Genomic DNA, 19,797 nt, shown 5'->3' on the forward strand with positions numbered 1-19,797 from the left:
TAGGCATTGGAATGGACTGCCCAGGGAAATGGTTGAGTCACCATCCCTGGAGGTCTTTAAGACATTTAGATGTAGAGCTTAGTGATATGGTTTAGTGGAGGTCTTGTTAATGTTAGGTCAGAGGTTGGACTGGGTGATCTTGGAGGTCTCTTCTAACCTAGATGATACTGTGATTCTGCTTTCCTCTTCCCCTGACTCACAATCAGATCAAGGGCAAAGTATAAAAACAGTAAATGTGTTTCCATGGCTTCTAGGCCCTAGAAGTTATCCTGCCTTGTGATAATCTACCTTAAAAACAAAATAATTCTCCTCACCTTGCTTTCATCAAAAAGCTAATCTAATGTAACAAAAATAAAATACATGGAAAGATAGCATCTACATGGAGTCCTTCCTACTATGCTTCTAATTCCTACAGAAGCAAACATCAAGAGTGGAAGTACAATTTACTCCTTCAGAGCCCCTCATTACCATGTGAACCGAAATTCAAATCCTCACCACAGTCTAATCAGACAGCTGGGAATGTTTAGATTCAGTCTGTTTCAGATTGTGTGATGATTATGATTGTTTTCACAGATGTAAGCAATGATGGTATTTCTGCTCTCACATTATACTTGCAGCCATCTTAGTATTGTATTAATAACTTGCATATGGAGATTAATCCATCCTCTGACAACCATAATCACAGACTAGCTAGTACGCATTTACTTATGTAGGACCACTTTTGCATGCAAGCAATACACGACCACCCCTATTTTCCCTTCCTACACCACTAAATACTTGGAGAGACAAGTTCAAGTCCCTGCATCCTCCCTCATGCTGCTCCAAAACCCTCAGAGGGCCCATCCAGAACTGCATTACAAGGAAAGCATTAATAAACCTGTCCTATGTAGTTCAGATGTCAGGTAGAGCAATCAAAAAATAAAAGTGCAAATTAAGCTAAAGTTTAAGTTAAAACCAAATCTAAACCTTTCTTCCCGCTAAACATTCCCTGCTTTGACTTGAAGTCATTAAAGTCTGAAAGCACAAAGACTACATTTGGGGGAAGGGGGAGTCTCTCCCCTCCATCCCTGACTTTTTCAGGTTAACTCTCTAACTTTCATTTATACAAATATAACTCTACAGTCTTTTCAGCAAAGATTAACTTGAATTTTTCAGTATGATTAACTGATACAAGTTATAAAGCAGAATAGTCTCTGCTTTTTTAGAATATAAAAATGAAAATACTATCACACTTGGATCCAACGTTATAGAAAACACAACACGGTTTTGTAGTATTACAAATTTATTTAGTTTCTTTGAAATCATTTTTTCAGCATTGAAAATTTCACACATACAAAAACAACTTTTATGTATTAAATCCAAACTATGGATTTTTTTTTTAACGGAAGTGCTGTGCTTTTTCTTTTTTTTTTTTTAAAACATCTCATGAACTAAATTCTTCACTTCATTTATAAATTTGATAAAAAATAAGTGATGCACATGTGAAATTCATGTGAATTAACATGTGAAATTCATCTCTTTGGGAAACAAGACTTTTTTTTAATTGTATCATGAAAGATACTGACCTGAAAAAGGATAAACAATCACACACAAGCTATAAACATTACACAGAGTAATTCAAACATTTTATAAAGAGATCTGGAAAAGTACCTAAAATAGTAATATTTAGTATAAAATTTCAATAATAAAATATTGCTTGTAATAAATAAGAAAATGTGTTTCATTAATACTGTTCTTCCCTTAAAGCTCTCTTGGATGTAATATGATCAGATCTGATCAAAACTCATTTTCCTCTGTATAAAGTAGGCAGATTTACAGGCTTCAGGTCATTCCTTGTTAGAAACAATTTTATTATCAACAAAACAAAAGTCAGTTCAAGGCTCATGCGTCTTTATGGGCAAAAAAAAAAATCCAAAGTGGGAATAGGCCTTATTACAGTGATTTTAATACCTATGATATTTGCCTATTCTGTTAAAACCAAAGTGGAATAAGACTCCTTATGGATTAGGAATGCAAAGAGCAAGCTGCCCAAGTTTCCTCAAAAGCTTCTAAATATTTGTGTTGCAGTTATCAAAGCCATCAGGGAAAGTTAGCTATACAGGGGATACGAGTTGTATCCCCATTATATGGGGACATTTGTTTTCATTCCTGTACGGCCCATTTGTAGACATGGCAATTTGGAGTAGTTCTTCAGCAGCTGCTCAATAGCAATGTGACGGACATTCAGTTCTGAGGCCAACGAGTCCTTTTCTTGGACTTGCTGCGTCAGCTCCTCAAACACATCTGCAAGAACATTATTAGGTTAATGCACTTCATCGCTCTACTTTTATAGGGATAACAAGTAATGGTGAACATTACTATTAAAAAGGCACAGATATTTAAGTGGCTCACTCACAAGAACATTGTTTAGTTCCAGCACAGCTTGGTATATGCATTGTAAACTGAACAGGATCTCCAGTTTTGTTTTAGGTGACCCAAGTCAAAGTGGAACAATTGGTAACTTGAAACAAAGTTGAACCCAGGGCAAAAAATACATATATAACAAAAATACACATTAAGTGCAAATCTGTTTCACCCAGTAAGGTTACATAATAAAAGCACACAGAAGCTTCTTGCTTTATGTAGGAATTAGATGTAATGAGATCTCAATTCCAAAATTAACTGATAGCAAAGCCATTAGATTCTTTTTAAACAAGATTTTATTTACCATAAAGCAGCTCAAAGGCAAAACAAAGAGTACCGAAAAATTCTCACCCTGGATTTGCTTGAGAAGTTTTTCATTAAGTTGCTTTAACTCTCCAGGAGTCATCATATTCACTGTAAGAATAAAATCCGTTATCACTTCCAAAGTAACATAAGTACCTCTAAACAGATTGCCATTTTATCAAATTGTTTTTATTTGCTTTCAAATGATCAACAGGTGTGTGACAGTAAATTAGAGGCCACACTGTTTATTAGCTATTTTGGAAAGTTTGAAAATTTTCTTATGCTGACATAGACAAGTATCTATTCCACAAGAAAGCCCCTTCCTTGGCATCAAGAAGATGCAAGCTCAGGCACTCAAAATACAAGTGTCTAGAATCAGAATTGCTTGTCCCCTTTTAACACTTCTTGGACTTAAGTTCTGACAGCAAAACATGTTTTCCACAGTGTTATCCCTGCAAGTACATCTGTTTAATTGCAGGCAAGTGGACAATACTGAAGTGAGTCCTGCTTCATTTGCAAGCCCTTAGAAAATTGCTTCTGAACAGACTTTTCAGCATGCAGCTACATCTGTTACCTATAAAGTTTTGTGCCTATGCATATAGAAATACTGTATACAGTTTCCATACTGTGACTTGGTGATAAACAATGAAAAAAATAAAAAGTTTATTTCTCACTTTCTTCTGCTACATTCCTAGTGAGAACTAAAAGACCCTCTGCATCATTCAAAACTCCTCCTATATATAAAGACTATTCTAAGACATGCACGCTGCTCATCCTCAGACAAAATGCACATTAAACCTCAAAGGAGGGAATTTTGAAAGTATTCTACACAGATCTCAATCACAGTAGCAAGCAAAGAAGCAGAGGCCTCTTTCCTAGAAGTCCCTCAACCCGGGTGTGGTGGTCAGAGCTTGGTGCCATATCTACTGCTGAAATGCCCCAGGGCAGGATGGTAAAAACTGACAAGCCTGGCCAACACAGGAGGTTACGGGATGCTGAAACAAACTTTAAGACCTTGTAAATCCTGCCCCTGAGTGCTGCAGCTTAGCAAAGCTCACTGCACACCTCAGGGCGGGGACCATACTGCAATCACACAGCTTTTGTTCAGGGATTTTTGAATGCCAGAAGTTTCTGTATTGTTAATTTTAAAACATAAGTTCTGACGAGGCTGACTTTTACTTACCCAAAAGACTATTCTGTTATGCTAAGCCTTCCCTTCCAATCTTTCTCACATCTTGCAATTGTGGTTATTAACTTTCTCTTGTTCTTGCCAAACTAAAGAATTTGGCAACAGCTAAGATAGCCTGCTTGTAGCTGCTCAAGACATAAGGCCACTTAACAGAAGAACAGATCCACCTGTCTCCTCCAACAGCCGATTACAGCAGTGCTCCTCCTAACCTTCAGCTCCACAGAACAGATTTTCTCACAAATCACCATACTTTAAGTTGATGCATTTTAAGGTCCATGAAAGGTCTGATCAGATTTAATATGGTAATTAATAATTAAAAAGGAACAAAAGAAAAAAAATCAATAAGTCTTCCCTTCTTTCTATACCCAGGGGTAAGAAGTCACTTTCTATTTCATTATTTTCATCAACATTTCATTAGCTGCAGCAGGTAGGCAGGTTCACACATTTCCCTCCTCTTTGTGTATATCAGGACAGGTCTTTGTTATGTCACATAACTCTGATACAGGAACAGAATACTAAATTAAAGTAAGTTTTTCTATGCACAGCTGAGGAAATTTAAGAAATACTGACCAAGCTATTTACAGTTACATTAGCAACATTTTTTTTTTTTAAATAGAATGTTACGCTGTTACAGTGCTGGTGCTGCAATAAGAATGGACCTAATTTTGGCATAGAAAGTCCTACTAGATTTTTCTCTAAAATAAACTTTACACAAGCACAAAGTTTCCAAATGAATATCTTACAAGGCAGAAAAGATAAATAATGTTAAAATTAATTACTTAAAACACAAAGCAAAAATGCCTTAAAAGTATATGATGCAGTCATAGCAGATAGGAAAAAAAGTTATTGCACTCAAAAAGAGTTTTATATTCCTCTGTCCTAAGATCAGAGAGATAAATTCAAAGTGACTAACTTCAGTTAGATAACCCCATAAACCAGGTCAAGCTTTCATAATTCCTCTGTTAAATGCTGTTCTGATTTAATTCCAATTTATGACTCCACAGGATAGGTGGTCAAACAGCACAGCATATCTGGTTTGATTTATGGCACTGCGACTGCTAATTTACTACAAACACAATAAAAAACATCATACAGCAGTTAAAATTGTCTTGTAAGGAATGAGAAATAACCAAACTTTACAAGGACAAGTTCTGTTAGTTTATTAAAAATGGGAGTCTAAAGAAACCAATTCCAAATTTTACAGCACCCCTTTCTCTCACTCTCTCATTCCAAATTCTGTTGTTACCTTTTTTTCCATTATCTAAGTTTTCCACTGAACATTTTACTAGCTTTTTCATCTTCTTTCTTGGGTCTGTTGAAATTCAGAAACACTCTCCAATTACTCTCCTCATTTACAAAAGAAAGAGTTAATGTATGCTAGTTTAGGACTAAGAACTGTTCAGAAGCATCAAGGTAACTGAGCGGATCTGTAGGAACCTGCACTTGACACATCTTATGTAACTTGATTCTAAAGACTACAATAACCTAAATGTATGTCTGAAGACTCTTCCAGTAACCTTCTTCTGAAATAAGAGGAAAACTTATTTTTTTCTTATGCTCAACAGGCAGAAGAAAAAAAATCTAGAAGTGCACATGGAGAATCTACTGCTTTTAAGAACGTTTAATTCTGTATGTTGCTTCACAAGTTTGCTCTGCTACTTTACCTCTAGTTTCCTCTATTGTTTAGGGCAGCTCTATCCAAAAGGTAGCTCCAGACACTACTGATGTTCAACAAGATGGTTGCTTTCAGCAGTTTAATAGTCTGCATAAGCAGGAGTGTGACTGTCACAACTGACGTATTAAAGACTGACTGCAATCAACTGTATCCTTTCTTTAAAACAAAAATTAGACAGACCGTGTATTGCTTTGGTGTATAACTATCAGGAAAGTTAAAAAAAAAAAGTGAACAAAAACCCACCTCTCCACCCATGAAAACTATCTACTTAACTACATAACTACATTTTCCCACAGATTTTACAGTAATTCTAAACTGTTAAAAGATGCATTTCTGGCTGTGAATTAATGCCCTGTGGTAACATACAGTGGTCAAGAGATACTTCAGAAGGTGCCCCCCAGCTTGCGAGGCTGCATGTAAATAGATATATACTTACATTCTTCCCTGCTGTAATGAGGATGCCTGTGATGAGGAACACCAGTGCGTGTATCACTTTCAGCTTTTTCAGGTTTCTGGGCTTGGCTGTGATTAGACCACAAAACATTGTTGCAGCAGAACGTAGCACCTGTTTCTTGTAACATACCAAGTCTGAAATCAGAGGATTCACTTTGTTCTAAAAGATTTTGTGAGCAGCTTGAGATGTTTCCGGAATTTCCATCTATCCATTTTGCAGAGTATCTAGGTACTGGGGAGTCAAACTGTGGGAGTAATTTTCTATCAGTCTGATGTCTGAAGTTAAAAAACGGGTGTTGGGATGTTTTTGAGCTTTCAGTGTCGGAGTCTAAATCCTTGTTTTGTGCATACTGTATGATCCAGTTAATTTTTTTGCTCAAGATATTTTTTACTTCTGCATATGTACTTTTAGAGAGCTTTGACCGCGGACAGTCCTGATTTGCTATTAAGTGGAATTTTTCAAAGCAGTCTCTGTGGCCCCTTAAAGATCTTGTATGTAGAAGATCTGACTTTGGTACTCCTGTAAAGACAATAAAACAGAGTTCACTTACTGTTTATCTAAACTAATTTTTCAAAACCTTTATTCACAAGCAACCAATAGAATAAAATAAGTGATGCTTTCATATTAACAGTCTCATCATTGAAGTAAACCTGGTATGTGATTAGATAACCTAAATGATCTGAAATCCCACCCAATCTCAAATCCTTCACACTAGTAATCTCTAGTGCACGACTTGGGACTCGCAGGTTACCTCCATGCGCCTCCTACGTGATAACACAGATGAAGCAAGCTGCCAGCCGCATACATATTGGATGAAAGCTATACAGACGTTTATAATTTGTCCTAAGTAATTCTAAGTATGTATCAGACATTTCCACTGAACAATACTGAAGAGCAATCTGATAGAAGCCATTCACGCAACCATCTTCTATGTATAATGTTTTGAGCCATCTGGTTCACAGGTATTGAAGCACCCAGGTTTGTTTCGAGTGCTGAAACATAATTCAGACTTTGGTCACAGTTTATTATTTTGCATTAGTACAAGCCTGTAGCCTAGCTTGAGAATTGAGTTCTAGCACTGTTGACATTTGCCAACATTAAACTGCCCTGAAATTAATTCCATGTAACATGGATGCTTGTCCTCCTCTTTGCTTGTCCTCCTTCAAAGACTATTCAAATAGCTACAGCAGGTAATTTACTCAAACCTCAAAAGTAATTGATAGTGATTGACATGTTAAGAAGGAACACAATCTGTGAAGATCAACAGTTGTTAAGACAGATGGCATGAGAAATTACTATTTCATGAAGTGAATAGTACTCCACTACAAAATAACTTTTTTCACCTTCAGTGAATACTTATTTTTGTTCAGATCTACCTATGCAGTAGATTCAGTACCTGCGTTAAGAATACTGAGCAGTCTGGCTTATCTCACTCAGTACACTACTAGGAGGTTCCCAATATGAACAAAAAAAAATGTAACACAATTATGTCCCTGATTACAAACAACAAAAAGCATTTCTGAGAACCACTAGCTGAAAGTGCCCAATGCTTACTGAAGTCAACAAAGGTAAGATTCTTAATATTAAAGTCCTGAAAACAAATCCAAGCACTTTATTTTGAATCTCTCACATACTGGTAACTGATGTTCCATATTTGGGAGGTAAAACATGGAGATGAGCCATTACAATTTTTCTTTATTTTCTACTCTGTAAACATCAGTGAAACGCAGGAGTGTTACTGTTCTGGCCATGTTCGTAGAAGTGTACATACAATTTATAGGTCAAAAATGACAAGAGTGGACAATGAAAAATGATGAGAGTGGAATTTATTTTGTGCTCAGCAGCAGAGGATAAAGGTAAAGTAATGAAAACAGATATTCCTCCTGTCCAGGAACTAAGCATTGAAGCAAACAAAAAACCAAATCCTAGCCAGAGGCAGTTTTCAAGAAGGAAACAAAGTACAAAGTACAGGTGTCACCTCCATAGCTATAAAGTCAAGATTCTCACCCAGCACCTCAAAAATCGTTCCACCTCTTTCAGCAAATAAACATCCACTAATCCCACTAATACACTAACTTTTCTTAAACTCTAAATGATCTGTCTGCTTGCAATGGCTATTTTCCTCTCTCTCTCCCTCTAGAGACTTAAAAATAATAACAACAAAAACACATTTCTAGTGAAAACAAGGAAAGGCAAGTCATTTATCTTCAGAGCTTATCAGTATGATTATAGCAAACATGTTTAACTTGGGTAGTATGATATAAACTAAATCTTTAAGCCATGAAGAAACAGAAAACACTGTCAACTGAAGTTGTAAGACAGCCACATTTCAAACCCTACAAAATCTAAGACTAATTTGTTCAACGCTCTTTGCTTTACCCAAGTGATTCTTTGTAGTTTTTTTGGTTTGTTTTAAACTTACAGAGAACTTCAACAGACTGGAAGGAAAAAAAGTCTTGAACAATTTTCCATACAGTAGCTCTCAGGAACCCACCTAACAATTTCATCCTAAGATGAATGAATGAAGTCAATGCCTTCTAGTGACAGGACAGAGAAATCCAGTCTAAAGCAAATACTTGAAGATTTGGTGAAGGAAACAGAACGGAACCACAGAAAGCACAGTTAAGGATGTCTGGGGCAAACACAGTTTTGCACGGACTGATTCTACTCTTCTCCCAGCCCACCCCATCCCCCCAAAACTGGGGGAAGAACTATAACACTGTTTTTATTAAAAATACAAGAACAGAGTCTTGCTAGTTCAGTGAAAGCACTAGTTCCCAAGGCATGGCCTCTTGCACTTAGCTCCTCTGTCTGGCATGGCTGACAGCCGATGGCTGAGAGGCTACGCTTCCTTGTGTATACACACTATCACCTCTGAGGCAATCACAAAAGAAACGCACAACAAATGACAGAATACTACAGCTTTGCTTAAAATAAGTTAAAAAACCACATCTGAGGATTTCTGCCTTTTTATTTCCGTTAAAGTAACACATTACTTGTCCAGAAACAAGTTCTAATCAGCATTAGAGCAAACAAATTTATAAATGTTGTTCTTTTAAAATGCTCTCTTTGATTTTGGGGCATTAAGATTTACACATTAAATGGTAAATGTATGAAAATAAACTAGTAAGTACTAACAACTGATTGACAGACTACGGTAACTTCTGTTTACAAAGCAGAAGAAAGGCAAGTAAGAAACAGAAGTACAATGAAAAAACATTCTAGAAGAATATTAAATATTTTTTAAAATTGGATATTGAGTACACAAAACTGCATATGCATTCATATTCAAGCACAGGTAAAAACCTCAGGCTCCCATATAAAATATTTGAAGCCAAATACACATGAGCTCTATAGTCTTAAAATAGTTTACGGGGCTGCTAATGATATAGAAGTATCAAAAGCTTCTCTGTAAGTGTTCTGGAAAATAAATTCAGATATGAAACACATTTGAACTAGAGTACATTGCACTACACAGAATTTTCATATATTGGTCTAAGAAGCCCTATCCTGATATTTTTTTTTTTAATAAAACACTCCAAACACATTTATTCAGAGGTTGACCCTTCAGAAGACAAAAGCAGAGAATCCCAGCCCGGATTAGGTGCTGACAAACGCCAGCTAATTCTACTAGAAAGCGTATAGGAAATCCTAGAGTAGAAATGCAGCTGGCTAAGGGACACAGATCAGGTTCCAAGGCTCGCACATTTCATCTTCACTGCAGATGTTAAACAATTCCCTATTGCTCACTTTCAACGAGATAGAAGACTATTGTATGAATAAAACAACAACAGGAAGAAAAAAAAACCCACACCACTGAAAGTCTCATCATTCTTTAATTGGACCATTTTCCAGGCATGACCTCTTCTTTCCCAGAGGGTGTAAGACTACTCAAAATAGAAAACACACAATTATCAGTCATACAGAACAAGAGAAACTGCAGCATGGCTTTATGAAGCCCCATCTGATTTTTATGTCTCTGACATGAACTTAAAGCAATTTAACAGTCTTTCCTACTGCTAAGTTTATCTTCCAGAAGAGTTTTGAGCATCGTTAACTTTCCCACTCCAGAGGCATGCTGCTCAAAGAAATGAAGTTTTCAGAACGCAGTAATAACAGTTGCTAATTTCAGGCACACCTATTACAGAAGAAAAAAACATTCCTTCAGAAGTTTAAGTTTTGCTATTTATAAGCCACAGGATACTAGCCATAACAGCACTATTTCTGAACATAGGGCCAGTTATTACAAAAGCTTCCAATCTACAAGAATAAAAAACCCATCCCTCATCAGAATTTACAACCACCCCCTTCTCTTACCCTACTGTGGTTCTATCTAGATACTCTTCAATAAACTAAGGAACAGAAAACATAAAAGTGGTTTGGAAGTTGTCTTTAGGCTAGCAGAATTGCTTCAGCTTTCACAAACCTGGTGTGAATTTCTATGTTAACAAACATACACAAAAAACATTCTCTCTGTTGTACTAAGGTGACAGTCCCTTCCCACACAGAGGATGTGCATAACATCTGCCACTAACATTTTAGAATCTTATCCCAGGATCTGAGGATTCACAGTAGCTGTTGTGCCAGCACAGACTAGCAATGACCTACCAGAATTGCCCCAACTAAGAGTACTTTCCTTTGGCATAAGTCCTTCTCTTCTGGGCAATACCATCAGCTTTATGAGGCAGAAAAGATGTTTATTTCTTTTTACTAAGAAGTAATACTCTGTATTTTTCTTCATCACCACTTCAGAAAAATCTACCACCTGGTAAACTGACATGGATGAAATGACACAAAGATAATTCAGTTTTAGAGAACAGACTACTTTAACACTATGAACACAGAGACAAATAAAAGTAAGACTTCTGTACTTCGCAACAAGTAATATCACAGTGTGGACGTGTGACTACCGTCTATCAGTCAGTTCTGGGGATTTTCACAGGATGCACTGGCTTTGACTTCCTGAAACATTCCAGTTACTGCTCTCCCCAGCTGTCTTCTGTGACTACACAGTACTGCTCTTGAAACACCAATGTTTTTACCGGCCTCTGAAACAGCCCCTGAACAACTACTTATCTCCATTGAAAACATTAAGACCAGACAAGCTCAATTTTGATTTTATCTTGTGTGCAGGACTAGGACGTGCGACACGGAAGGAAATGCTTCCCAAAAAATTGCTTGATGGACATAAATGTTCGTGTCCATCCACTAGTCAGATCACTCAGACTGCTGTAAGAGGAGGGCTCTTGCCACAAGCCCTCTTCAAAATACATTAAATAAAACCAGCCCATGGCGAACTGTGACAGTACGTCACCCTCACATCTAAATGACAGGGGATGGGGAAACGTGTTATTCTCCAGTTGTACAATCCTGCCAACACTGAAAAATGGGGCCATTACAGACTTATCTCCAATACATCTGCCTCACAGGACTTAAAGCCGAATGCTATCTTCAAGTGTATGCACGCAGTTTCATTTAAATCTTCTGATTTGTTAGATTAGCTGGAAGGAAAAATGCCAGTGCCATTCATTAAATTCCAAAAGCAGACAAACAGTAATGACTAGATATTATCTTTTTCATAACTTAAAATTCTCTCTTCGCTTTTTTTTGATAAAACCAGTGTTCCCCATTCATCAAGTGTGTACTCAAAACCTCCCATTACATTTCTATCAACTTACGTGTACTTTGCCACATAGCAAACATTCTATATAGGACAACGTAAATCCAACTGAGCCTTTAAGCATATTTTCAAAATTCACATTCCCTATAAGCTATTATCTAGGAAGAGATTTTTCTACTGTATGAGATGAGCCAATGCATTCTGCTGAAAACTTTACTACAGAAACTACTATGTCAGAGATGCCTCACTTCGTAAGAGAAATCTACTAAGCTGACCTAGAAGAGAACGGAAGCCATGAGACAATATTTCTGTATTCGGGATGATGCCAGGGTAAGTAACATTACCTGCTCAAATTACTTGCTTGCATGTACAAACTTCCCTAAGTTAGAGAGTTCAAAAATGTAGTTTCAGAACTAGCCACACAGCTCTGTTTACTCAGCAATACTTATATGGCACTCAAAGGATTAAGAAAGCATCTCCAACTATGTTTGAACTTGAACTCATAGCTAAGAGGTTTACTGGAAGCTGCAGCTAGTTCCACAAGTCCATTCAAGTTGCAGAAATGAGTCATGCCCCTGGACCGCAAATGCTACCTTACAACAAGTTTTCATCCGTCTACCCTAAAGGACAACAACGAAAGTTTTTAGCTTTTGTTGCCAGAATAACAAGTTTTGTTATTTTATTAGCATAAAAAAGACGTACTTTAGAACAGAATGAAAGTAAGACAGCAGTTTCCAATCCTCTCAGCTACATCTTACAACCTAATTTACTTCAGTAAGATATTCTTCTGTACAGCATAAGAGGGGAAAAAAATGTGAATTTTGAGTGCTTGCAACTTTTAAGAACAAAACCACATTTTTCAAAGATGAACACTGAGAACATTACACAAGATTTTATAGACCTTAACATACAAAAAAGCTAAGACAGATTTGTTTATAGCACCTTTGCCTCAGTCTTGAGACTAGAATGCACTAGATTTTATGCTGAAATTGCTTAAAATGCTGCGAGTCTCTCCACACTTTAAAGGATCATGGAAATGTAACTATACTAAACATTAACCAGTGTAACTGCTGGGTTATCTACTCCCCACATCCTCTTTCATGTTAGAAGGCCTGCAATACAGATTTTGGTTTCAACTCCTGTCATTTACAATTCAGCTGTTTTTCACCTCTAAACACAAAAGGAAGCAAGCCAGTTTGCTTGTCAGTTAGTATTCTCCAAGATGTTATCATAGTCAGCAGTGACAGATAAGCGAAACAGTACATAAAAATCAGCTCAAACAAACAGATTTTTCCCATTCATTACAGTTTCATTTCTCTTACAAACCCCAAACTGACACTTTTTAAACAATTCTGCCTTACGACATGATAGCATAAAACAGGATAAGATAAATACACCATTTATGACAAATAATGAAAACTAAACTGTGATTACTACAAACTTTGAAACTTTCAGAGCCGAGCGCGATGTCTGCACAAATACATTCAGGTATTAAAGCTTCCAAAGCTGGGATTTCCCCAAACATTGTTCAGAGGATCACAGAGAGTGCATCAATGAGGGACACATCTGTGTTGCACAACGTGTTACCATGTAGAGGTATCTAAAGAACCCCAAGCAGCCCCGCAGGCAGCATGACTGCCCAGCACTCCAGCCACCTCTCCATGCTCTGCAAAACGTGGACTAGATGGCTACATCCTTCTAGTAGGAGGAGCACAGCACAAACAGATACTGTCCTGTGGAAACCTGGAAACAGAAACTCCTGCAATTGGCATCTCAAAGCAGATTGTAGGGACGCCATTACCAGGTGTTTTTGTTTATATGTATATGCAAACACAAGAAATAAGTGTATGTGTGTATTTCACCACCATAATCCAGTCTTCAGTTCTAACTTCAGATCTGTTGTTAGTATTATATATTTACTATCATGGTCCACTTAATCACTTTCGCATGCTACAATGAAATGGTTCTTGAGAAGAAACTGGTCTCAAACTGAGATACAACACATCACTTCCTGGCTTATGCAATCTACTTACACATGAATTTAAAACATTTCCTGTTCCAGTGGTTGATTACTACTGTTGCACCTACTCAGAAAAACAAAACAGTACACAACAATCTCCGATGTTCACTTTGCCTGTACAGGGCATACAGAAGCCAACATCCAATTCCAGCATACCCTCACCTCCTGTATATTCTAAACTCTGTCTACAACTTTAAAACTGCTGTACAGAACCAGCTTCATTTCCCAGAGCATTGGCTTTGTGTATCTTAAAGTCTAAGTAATCACATTAGTATCCCAACATGCTAAATCACCTGATAATCATCCTTCTGGCTAGTTGGGGAATAAATGAGGTATTTACACATACTTTAATCATTTCCCTGAGCATGAATCCTCAAACTAAATGAGCTGAAAGGGCAAGCACAACAGACAGAAACACTGTCCTTTTGTCCCCCCCTTCTTTAGACTGAAGAACAGCAAAAGCATTGCTAAACTCTCCTCTACAGCAATCTCCCCCGTTCCTCAAGAAAAGTTGATGACACTTAATAGGAGACAGTTTAAACCTGCATCTTGGCTTTCTGTTTATTCTGTATGCCCGTTTTCCCTTTTCTCCTTATTTTGATATCAATCTTTCAGTTAACTTTAGAGAAACGGGCCCTACAATCCATACACACCACTCCTGAATAAATTCAGCGACAGACATAACAGCTCAGACAACTCTAAGCTGCAATCAAACCAATAGCTTACGTGAATTAACTGTACACAGTAAGAACCACCAGGTCTTAGGATAAGCTATTATTTAAACATTATAAATCTAGTATTCAAAGACAAATTATAGAGACAATATTTCTGATCAAAAAACAAAATTTTCACGACAACATAACTAGCTTTACTTGTTCAGTAACTCAACAATTACTTGGCTAATGCAGACCACAGACTAAGTTTTCTGTACAGGGGTCTGTATGAAAGGACTAGAAAAAGAACTTGAATGTTTATTTCAATTATGCATCACTACTAAGCTATTGTCCAAACATAATAAAGGTTACAAAAAACAGAAAACATCAGGAAAGTAAAGGCTGTACATCACAGTACTGATCCAGGAAGAAGCCTGTTCAGTCATTACACACTGGGGTGTTCTCAAATTTGTTTCTAAGTACTCATCTTACTTAACCAGGACAATCCAGAATCGGTTTGTGTCATCTACACAAACTTTTACAACTTTTACACACATATGTGCTCACATATGTGCAAAACCACAAAGATTTACCAGTAGTTATTTATAATGTGCAGCTATGTACTATATTTTGTGTATATATGTACTATATTTTGTGTTTTGGAGACTGTGCAATTTATTGTACAACAGATTTTGTTTATATACCTTTGAGAAAGTCTGCTTCAGATGGGGTTCAAGCAGCTAAGTTTTGGCTTAGGTTCGTTTCATGTGCCTGGATTTACCAAAGACAGGTTTAAGGAACCAGATGCTGGGAGGAACGGAAACAGAATTTTCTCACTGGTTTCATTAAAGCACTAGAATACTAAATCCTTTTGAACAAGGAAATTGGGGAAACTAATTCCAGAATTTCATATACAGAAGTTAACACTGGCTGCTTTTAACACAAACAGCAGGAATACTTCAGCTCCTGCAAGATCCTTTGATGCACACCAATACAAAAAAGGAGCGATCCTTAAGCAGTGTCCTAGCTATTGCATAAATGTGAAATAGCCTGTTTCACTTCCTGAATCACTTAAAAACATACATGAATAAAAAAAGAATGTTTTAATTTCCTGGATTTTTAAATATGATTTCAAATAAAAGCGATTAGCAAGAATGACACTTTTTTTTACGTGTGGGATAGATAGCACGTTTACAGAGTTGACAACTTACAGTCAGCTGATTCTGTGCAACAAGTCGTTATTTGAGGTTTGTTACAATATAAGCAGCAAGTTGGTATGAAAACATTCAGTATAACACTCAGAGTTACTGTGAATTATCTGTTTCATTCCCTACCCTGGGCTCTCAAAAGACTGCTCTTCTAGATACATATAAATCATTGTCTTTGTCATAGACAAATACAGGAGATGAATGCAACAGATGTGCCAGAAGTAGAAGGAATGTGATCCTGGATACGGTAAAGAACTGGCTCATACAGTGGTTCAGATAAAAATTCTTTTAAAGATTCTTTCCAAAGTCACTTACACAACCTCTGCTGATCTTAAGCCTCCTCTCCCCATAAAAGTAACAGTGCATCTTTTCAAAGAGCACATAAGACAATATCAGAAATTGAGGTATTTTGATGCTGCAGTGACTAAGATATTAATACTTTTCTTTAACTATGCAAAATAAGAAATTAAGAATGTAATGTCCTCAATTTCAGGTGAGCTTTCATCAGTATTCTGTTCAAGTTATCTTTTTTTAAATTAAGTGAAAATCTGGAAGATTATGCAGAGTATACTGCTGCACAGACTACATCTTCACTATTATCAAGTCTATTTAGAATTCTGGAAAATAAATATAACGTGGTTCCAGCTAAAAAACATGATCATTTTGTAAAGTAATATCCATTACAAGAAACTTTGACAAGTCCACAGCTTTTCAAACAGAGCACAAATAACCATCCAGCAATTTATTTAATGCACTCTGTTTTATTTATTTCACCACTTCCACTACAAAAATAGATTCTGAATGTAACTGGTTTACTTAATTCTAATTATGGCAACACTTTTTTTTCTAATTAAAGAGTCTAGAGAAAGAAGCATCCTAATTTTGCTGCAAACCTATCATTTGAAAACAGGAAGGAAATTAAAGCACACTGACATCTTGATTTAGGTTAGACAGTTGCTCTGAGTTTTATATGATAGAGTGCAGATATACAAGCATTTCTCTTCTAAACAAAAGCAAGATTACTACTCAAGCATGAAAGCATTGTTCAGATTAAAATATATATCACGTCTATTAGTAAATGCCTCGAAGACTTTTTTTTTAAAGTAGAGTCCCAACTTTTTAATTAAAGAAGTACAGGGTCTATGTTTGAAAGGAATTCCAATTTGCTAATACATTTTTCAGGTTTCTGTGAGGTGAGAACAAATTCTATTACTTATACATGCACTAAAAGTAAGATGCACAATAGAAGCAGTACATTGAACACAACGCTTACAGTCCCCTACGTTCCAGACAGTCTTATGCTTCTGTGTTTCAGAATAAGCAACCAGACCACTCTCTGGGCACGGTGCTTATATTTCACAGCACTCCACCTCAAAAAGACTAGATCAGACTTTCAGTATACTCTCACATATATCAAACAAACCAAATACTGTTATCTGTCATCAAGAAAATTAGACTATTCACATTACAGCTTTAGGATCTTGACATTTAATTGCCTCGTACAAGTTTAGATTACTCCAGGTGGTCACACATACAGAACTGGCAAACACCACTTGTTTAAGAAGGAACAACTTACTTTGTTGCCCCAAAAAATCAAGAGACAACGTTTAAGCATTAAAAGAAGAAAAAAACACTTATCTGACTTAAAAAAGTAAATCTCTGTTCTAGTCTGTTCATTCATGCCCAACACTTACTTCAGACGAAGACAAGGAGCAAGATAGGTAAATTTGTTGGGAAAATGAGGCTTCATGCTCTAGAAGCACACAAGTTTTACTCAATCCATACTGTTCTGGAGGCCAGTGACAACGCTTACAAGGTCAGTCTTTTAAAAAGAGCCCAAACTCCTACTTTACAGTTGACAAATTTTAAGGAGGTTTGACTATGAATCCAGTCTTTATCATGCTGCATGTATTACCATCTTATGAAAGCACAAAACAGACCTTTGATTATTTCCACTTAAAAGGAAACACTGATCTGCTTCCAAGAACAACTTTGCTTTGAAATTCGCAGTGTAAGTTTCATATATAACCCACTCTGATCACTGAGCAAAAGCTTTTGATAAAGGCAGCACAGGCGCTCCATTCCATCGGAACAGACCCCAGGGCTCAGCGCCAGAAGGTAAAACACCGCGAGGCTGCCGAGGCTGGTGAAACACGAGCACACCTTCACACCCGACGGGAGGGAAGAGGCGCTCTGTTAGGAAGCCCAGAAAAACCACCGGCTGGAAACCTAACAAACCGGCTGGCTCAGCAGGAAAACTTCTGAACACGGCGGTCTCCCCACCACGAGCTTTACCCGGGGTTTGCGGCCCCAGAGAGCCCCGGGCGCACCACCCGTTACCTTCGATGTTGAGCTCGAAGCAGACGTGACAGAAGGACAGCGTCTCCCTCTCGGTGCCCAGCTTGCAGACGCTGCACACGTTGTCATCGTCCAGGTCGATGCTGACGAACTGCTCCTCGTTCATCCTGACCCTGGGGGGAGGGGGGGGGGGGCACGCAAGCCGTTAATAACGGTCGCAGCGCGGCCAACGGCCGCCACGCGCTCCAGCACAACCCCTCCGGGAGGCAGCGTCCCGGACAAGTTCCGCGGGGAACTTCCGCGGGGCGCGGCCGCGACGGGGCCGGGACCCCCACGGAGCGAGCCCCGAGCCCGCAGCCCCCCGCCCCGAGTCCCCCCCTCAGCCCAGCCCAGCTCACCTCCACGCTCCAGCACCGCCGCCACCCACCCGCTGCCGCTGCCGGCGCCCCGCTATTGTCCGCCGCCCCGGCGCCGCCCGCCGCTTCCGGACGACTCCAAGGGCTCGGCCGGGACGGGGAGGGAGAGGCGGGACGAGGCGGCCGCCGCCCGGCCTCCGAGCAGCTGCAGCGGCGGAGAGCGCCCCTGCCCGCCGCCGCCGCTTGGGCTCGCCCAGGGCCTGTGTGCGTGTGTGTGTGTGTGGGGAGTGAGTGTGAGTGGGTGTGCGTGATGTTGTTGTTTTAACCTAATTCTAGGGAAAATAATAAAAAATTTGGTCCTTGGGGATTGCTGTTGCCTCACGCTCCTTGTGCCTATGGAGGGATGGGAAGGAAGGAAGGAGAAAGTTCCCTCACAACACGGTTAGGAGTTTTGACAGGAGCATGCAAGGGGCACGACCAGCGCTGGGGCCTCCAGTGTGCGTGCTGGGCGTAATGGCAAGCCCCAAGTACTGGGGTGGAAAGTAAAACCATGGTAGCTTTGCTCATGAAACCGCGGCTGGTGGCGCATATCTTCCCGAGAAGTTCCCCAGTGCAAGGAAATCACCCACAGCACGCTTCTGTTACGTCACATAGGGCTGTGTACGAAAGAGATGTGTAATCTTCCAGAATCTCCTCCCTCTAAACACATTTTCCTACAGCTTATCATTTACAGTTTATTTTTCCTTTCACTGTATTTTCTCGGGGCATTTTTGCAACTCTATCAAAAAGAAACAAACAAAAAAAAGTCACTCTGTGTTAATACATTCCTTCACAGCTCTTAAAGTAGTGCGTAGACTTTAGATTTGCTTCTGTGGGAGTGCAGCAGAACATATCTCATCCCAGAGCTTCCTGAAATCTTCCTCCAATTGTTTTTCCCACTGCGTGATGCTGGACTTGCGAGAGGGACGGCATTTCCATTTCCCTTGGCTGCTTTTTTCATACACCTGAAGGGTGGCAAAGAAGCAGCAGCCTGGCTTAATTGCAAAAGTAATATTCAGACAGAAAGAGATGTAAGCCTGGAGCAGAGGATTTAAACAAACAAACAAACAAACAAACAAACAAAACAAACAGAAAGGAGAAACTGGGCAGATGACGAGAAGGGATTATACTATCTATAAATATGGGTGTATTTTCCCCTCCAGAATCTGATATAAATCCAAAGACTATTGAGTCTTAACACCCCACTGCCACTGTGTATCCGCAGCTGTGAAATCCAATGGCGAAAAAGCTATGAATCTTGTTAACAAATGACGTGTGGGAAACAGTATGGCTCTTGGCAATTGAACTGCTTTCCTTGTAAGAACAATCACTTTAAAATACAGAGGTCATTGCATTGAAAATAGTGAAGGGAAAAGTTTCAGGTGCAAAACTATGAAAACAAAACAAAACAAAAACCCCAAGCAACCTTAATTAGTACTCATGATGTTGTTTCATGTATGTATACCTATACATATTTCCTCCCAAGTCCCTTGCTTCCTCATTGCACATTGTTCTAGCTAGGAGTTTACTTACACTGGAAAATTACTTTAGTAACAAAAAAATCTGTGTCATCTCTCTC

General features: G+C 38.5%; 1 protein-coding gene across 1 annotated transcript; it reads right to left on the minus strand.

The window, feature by feature from the left end:
* Positions 1 to 1,264: 1,264 nt before the first annotated feature.
* C1H21orf91 (chromosome 1 C21orf91 homolog) lies at positions 1,265 to 18,377 on the minus strand. Its single transcript, XM_048079964.2, has 5 exons — positions 18,222 to 18,377; positions 17,866 to 17,996; positions 6,007 to 6,543; positions 2,755 to 2,817; positions 1,265 to 2,283 (listed from the first exon to the last, which is right to left on the minus strand). The coding sequence occupies exons 2-5, from the start codon at positions 17,987 to 17,989 to the stop codon at positions 2,123 to 2,125; spliced, it is 885 nt and encodes a 294-aa protein (XP_047935921.2). The 5' UTR covers positions 17,990 to 17,996; positions 18,222 to 18,377; the 3' UTR covers positions 1,265 to 2,122.
* Positions 18,378 to 19,797: the final 1,420 nt, after the last annotated feature.

The sequence above is a fragment of the Anser cygnoides genome, chromosome 1, assembly GCF_040182565.1.
Source record: "Anser cygnoides isolate HZ-2024a breed goose chromosome 1, Taihu_goose_T2T_genome, whole genome shotgun sequence".
Taxonomy (NCBI): domain Eukaryota; kingdom Metazoa; phylum Chordata; class Aves; order Anseriformes; family Anatidae; genus Anser; species Anser cygnoides.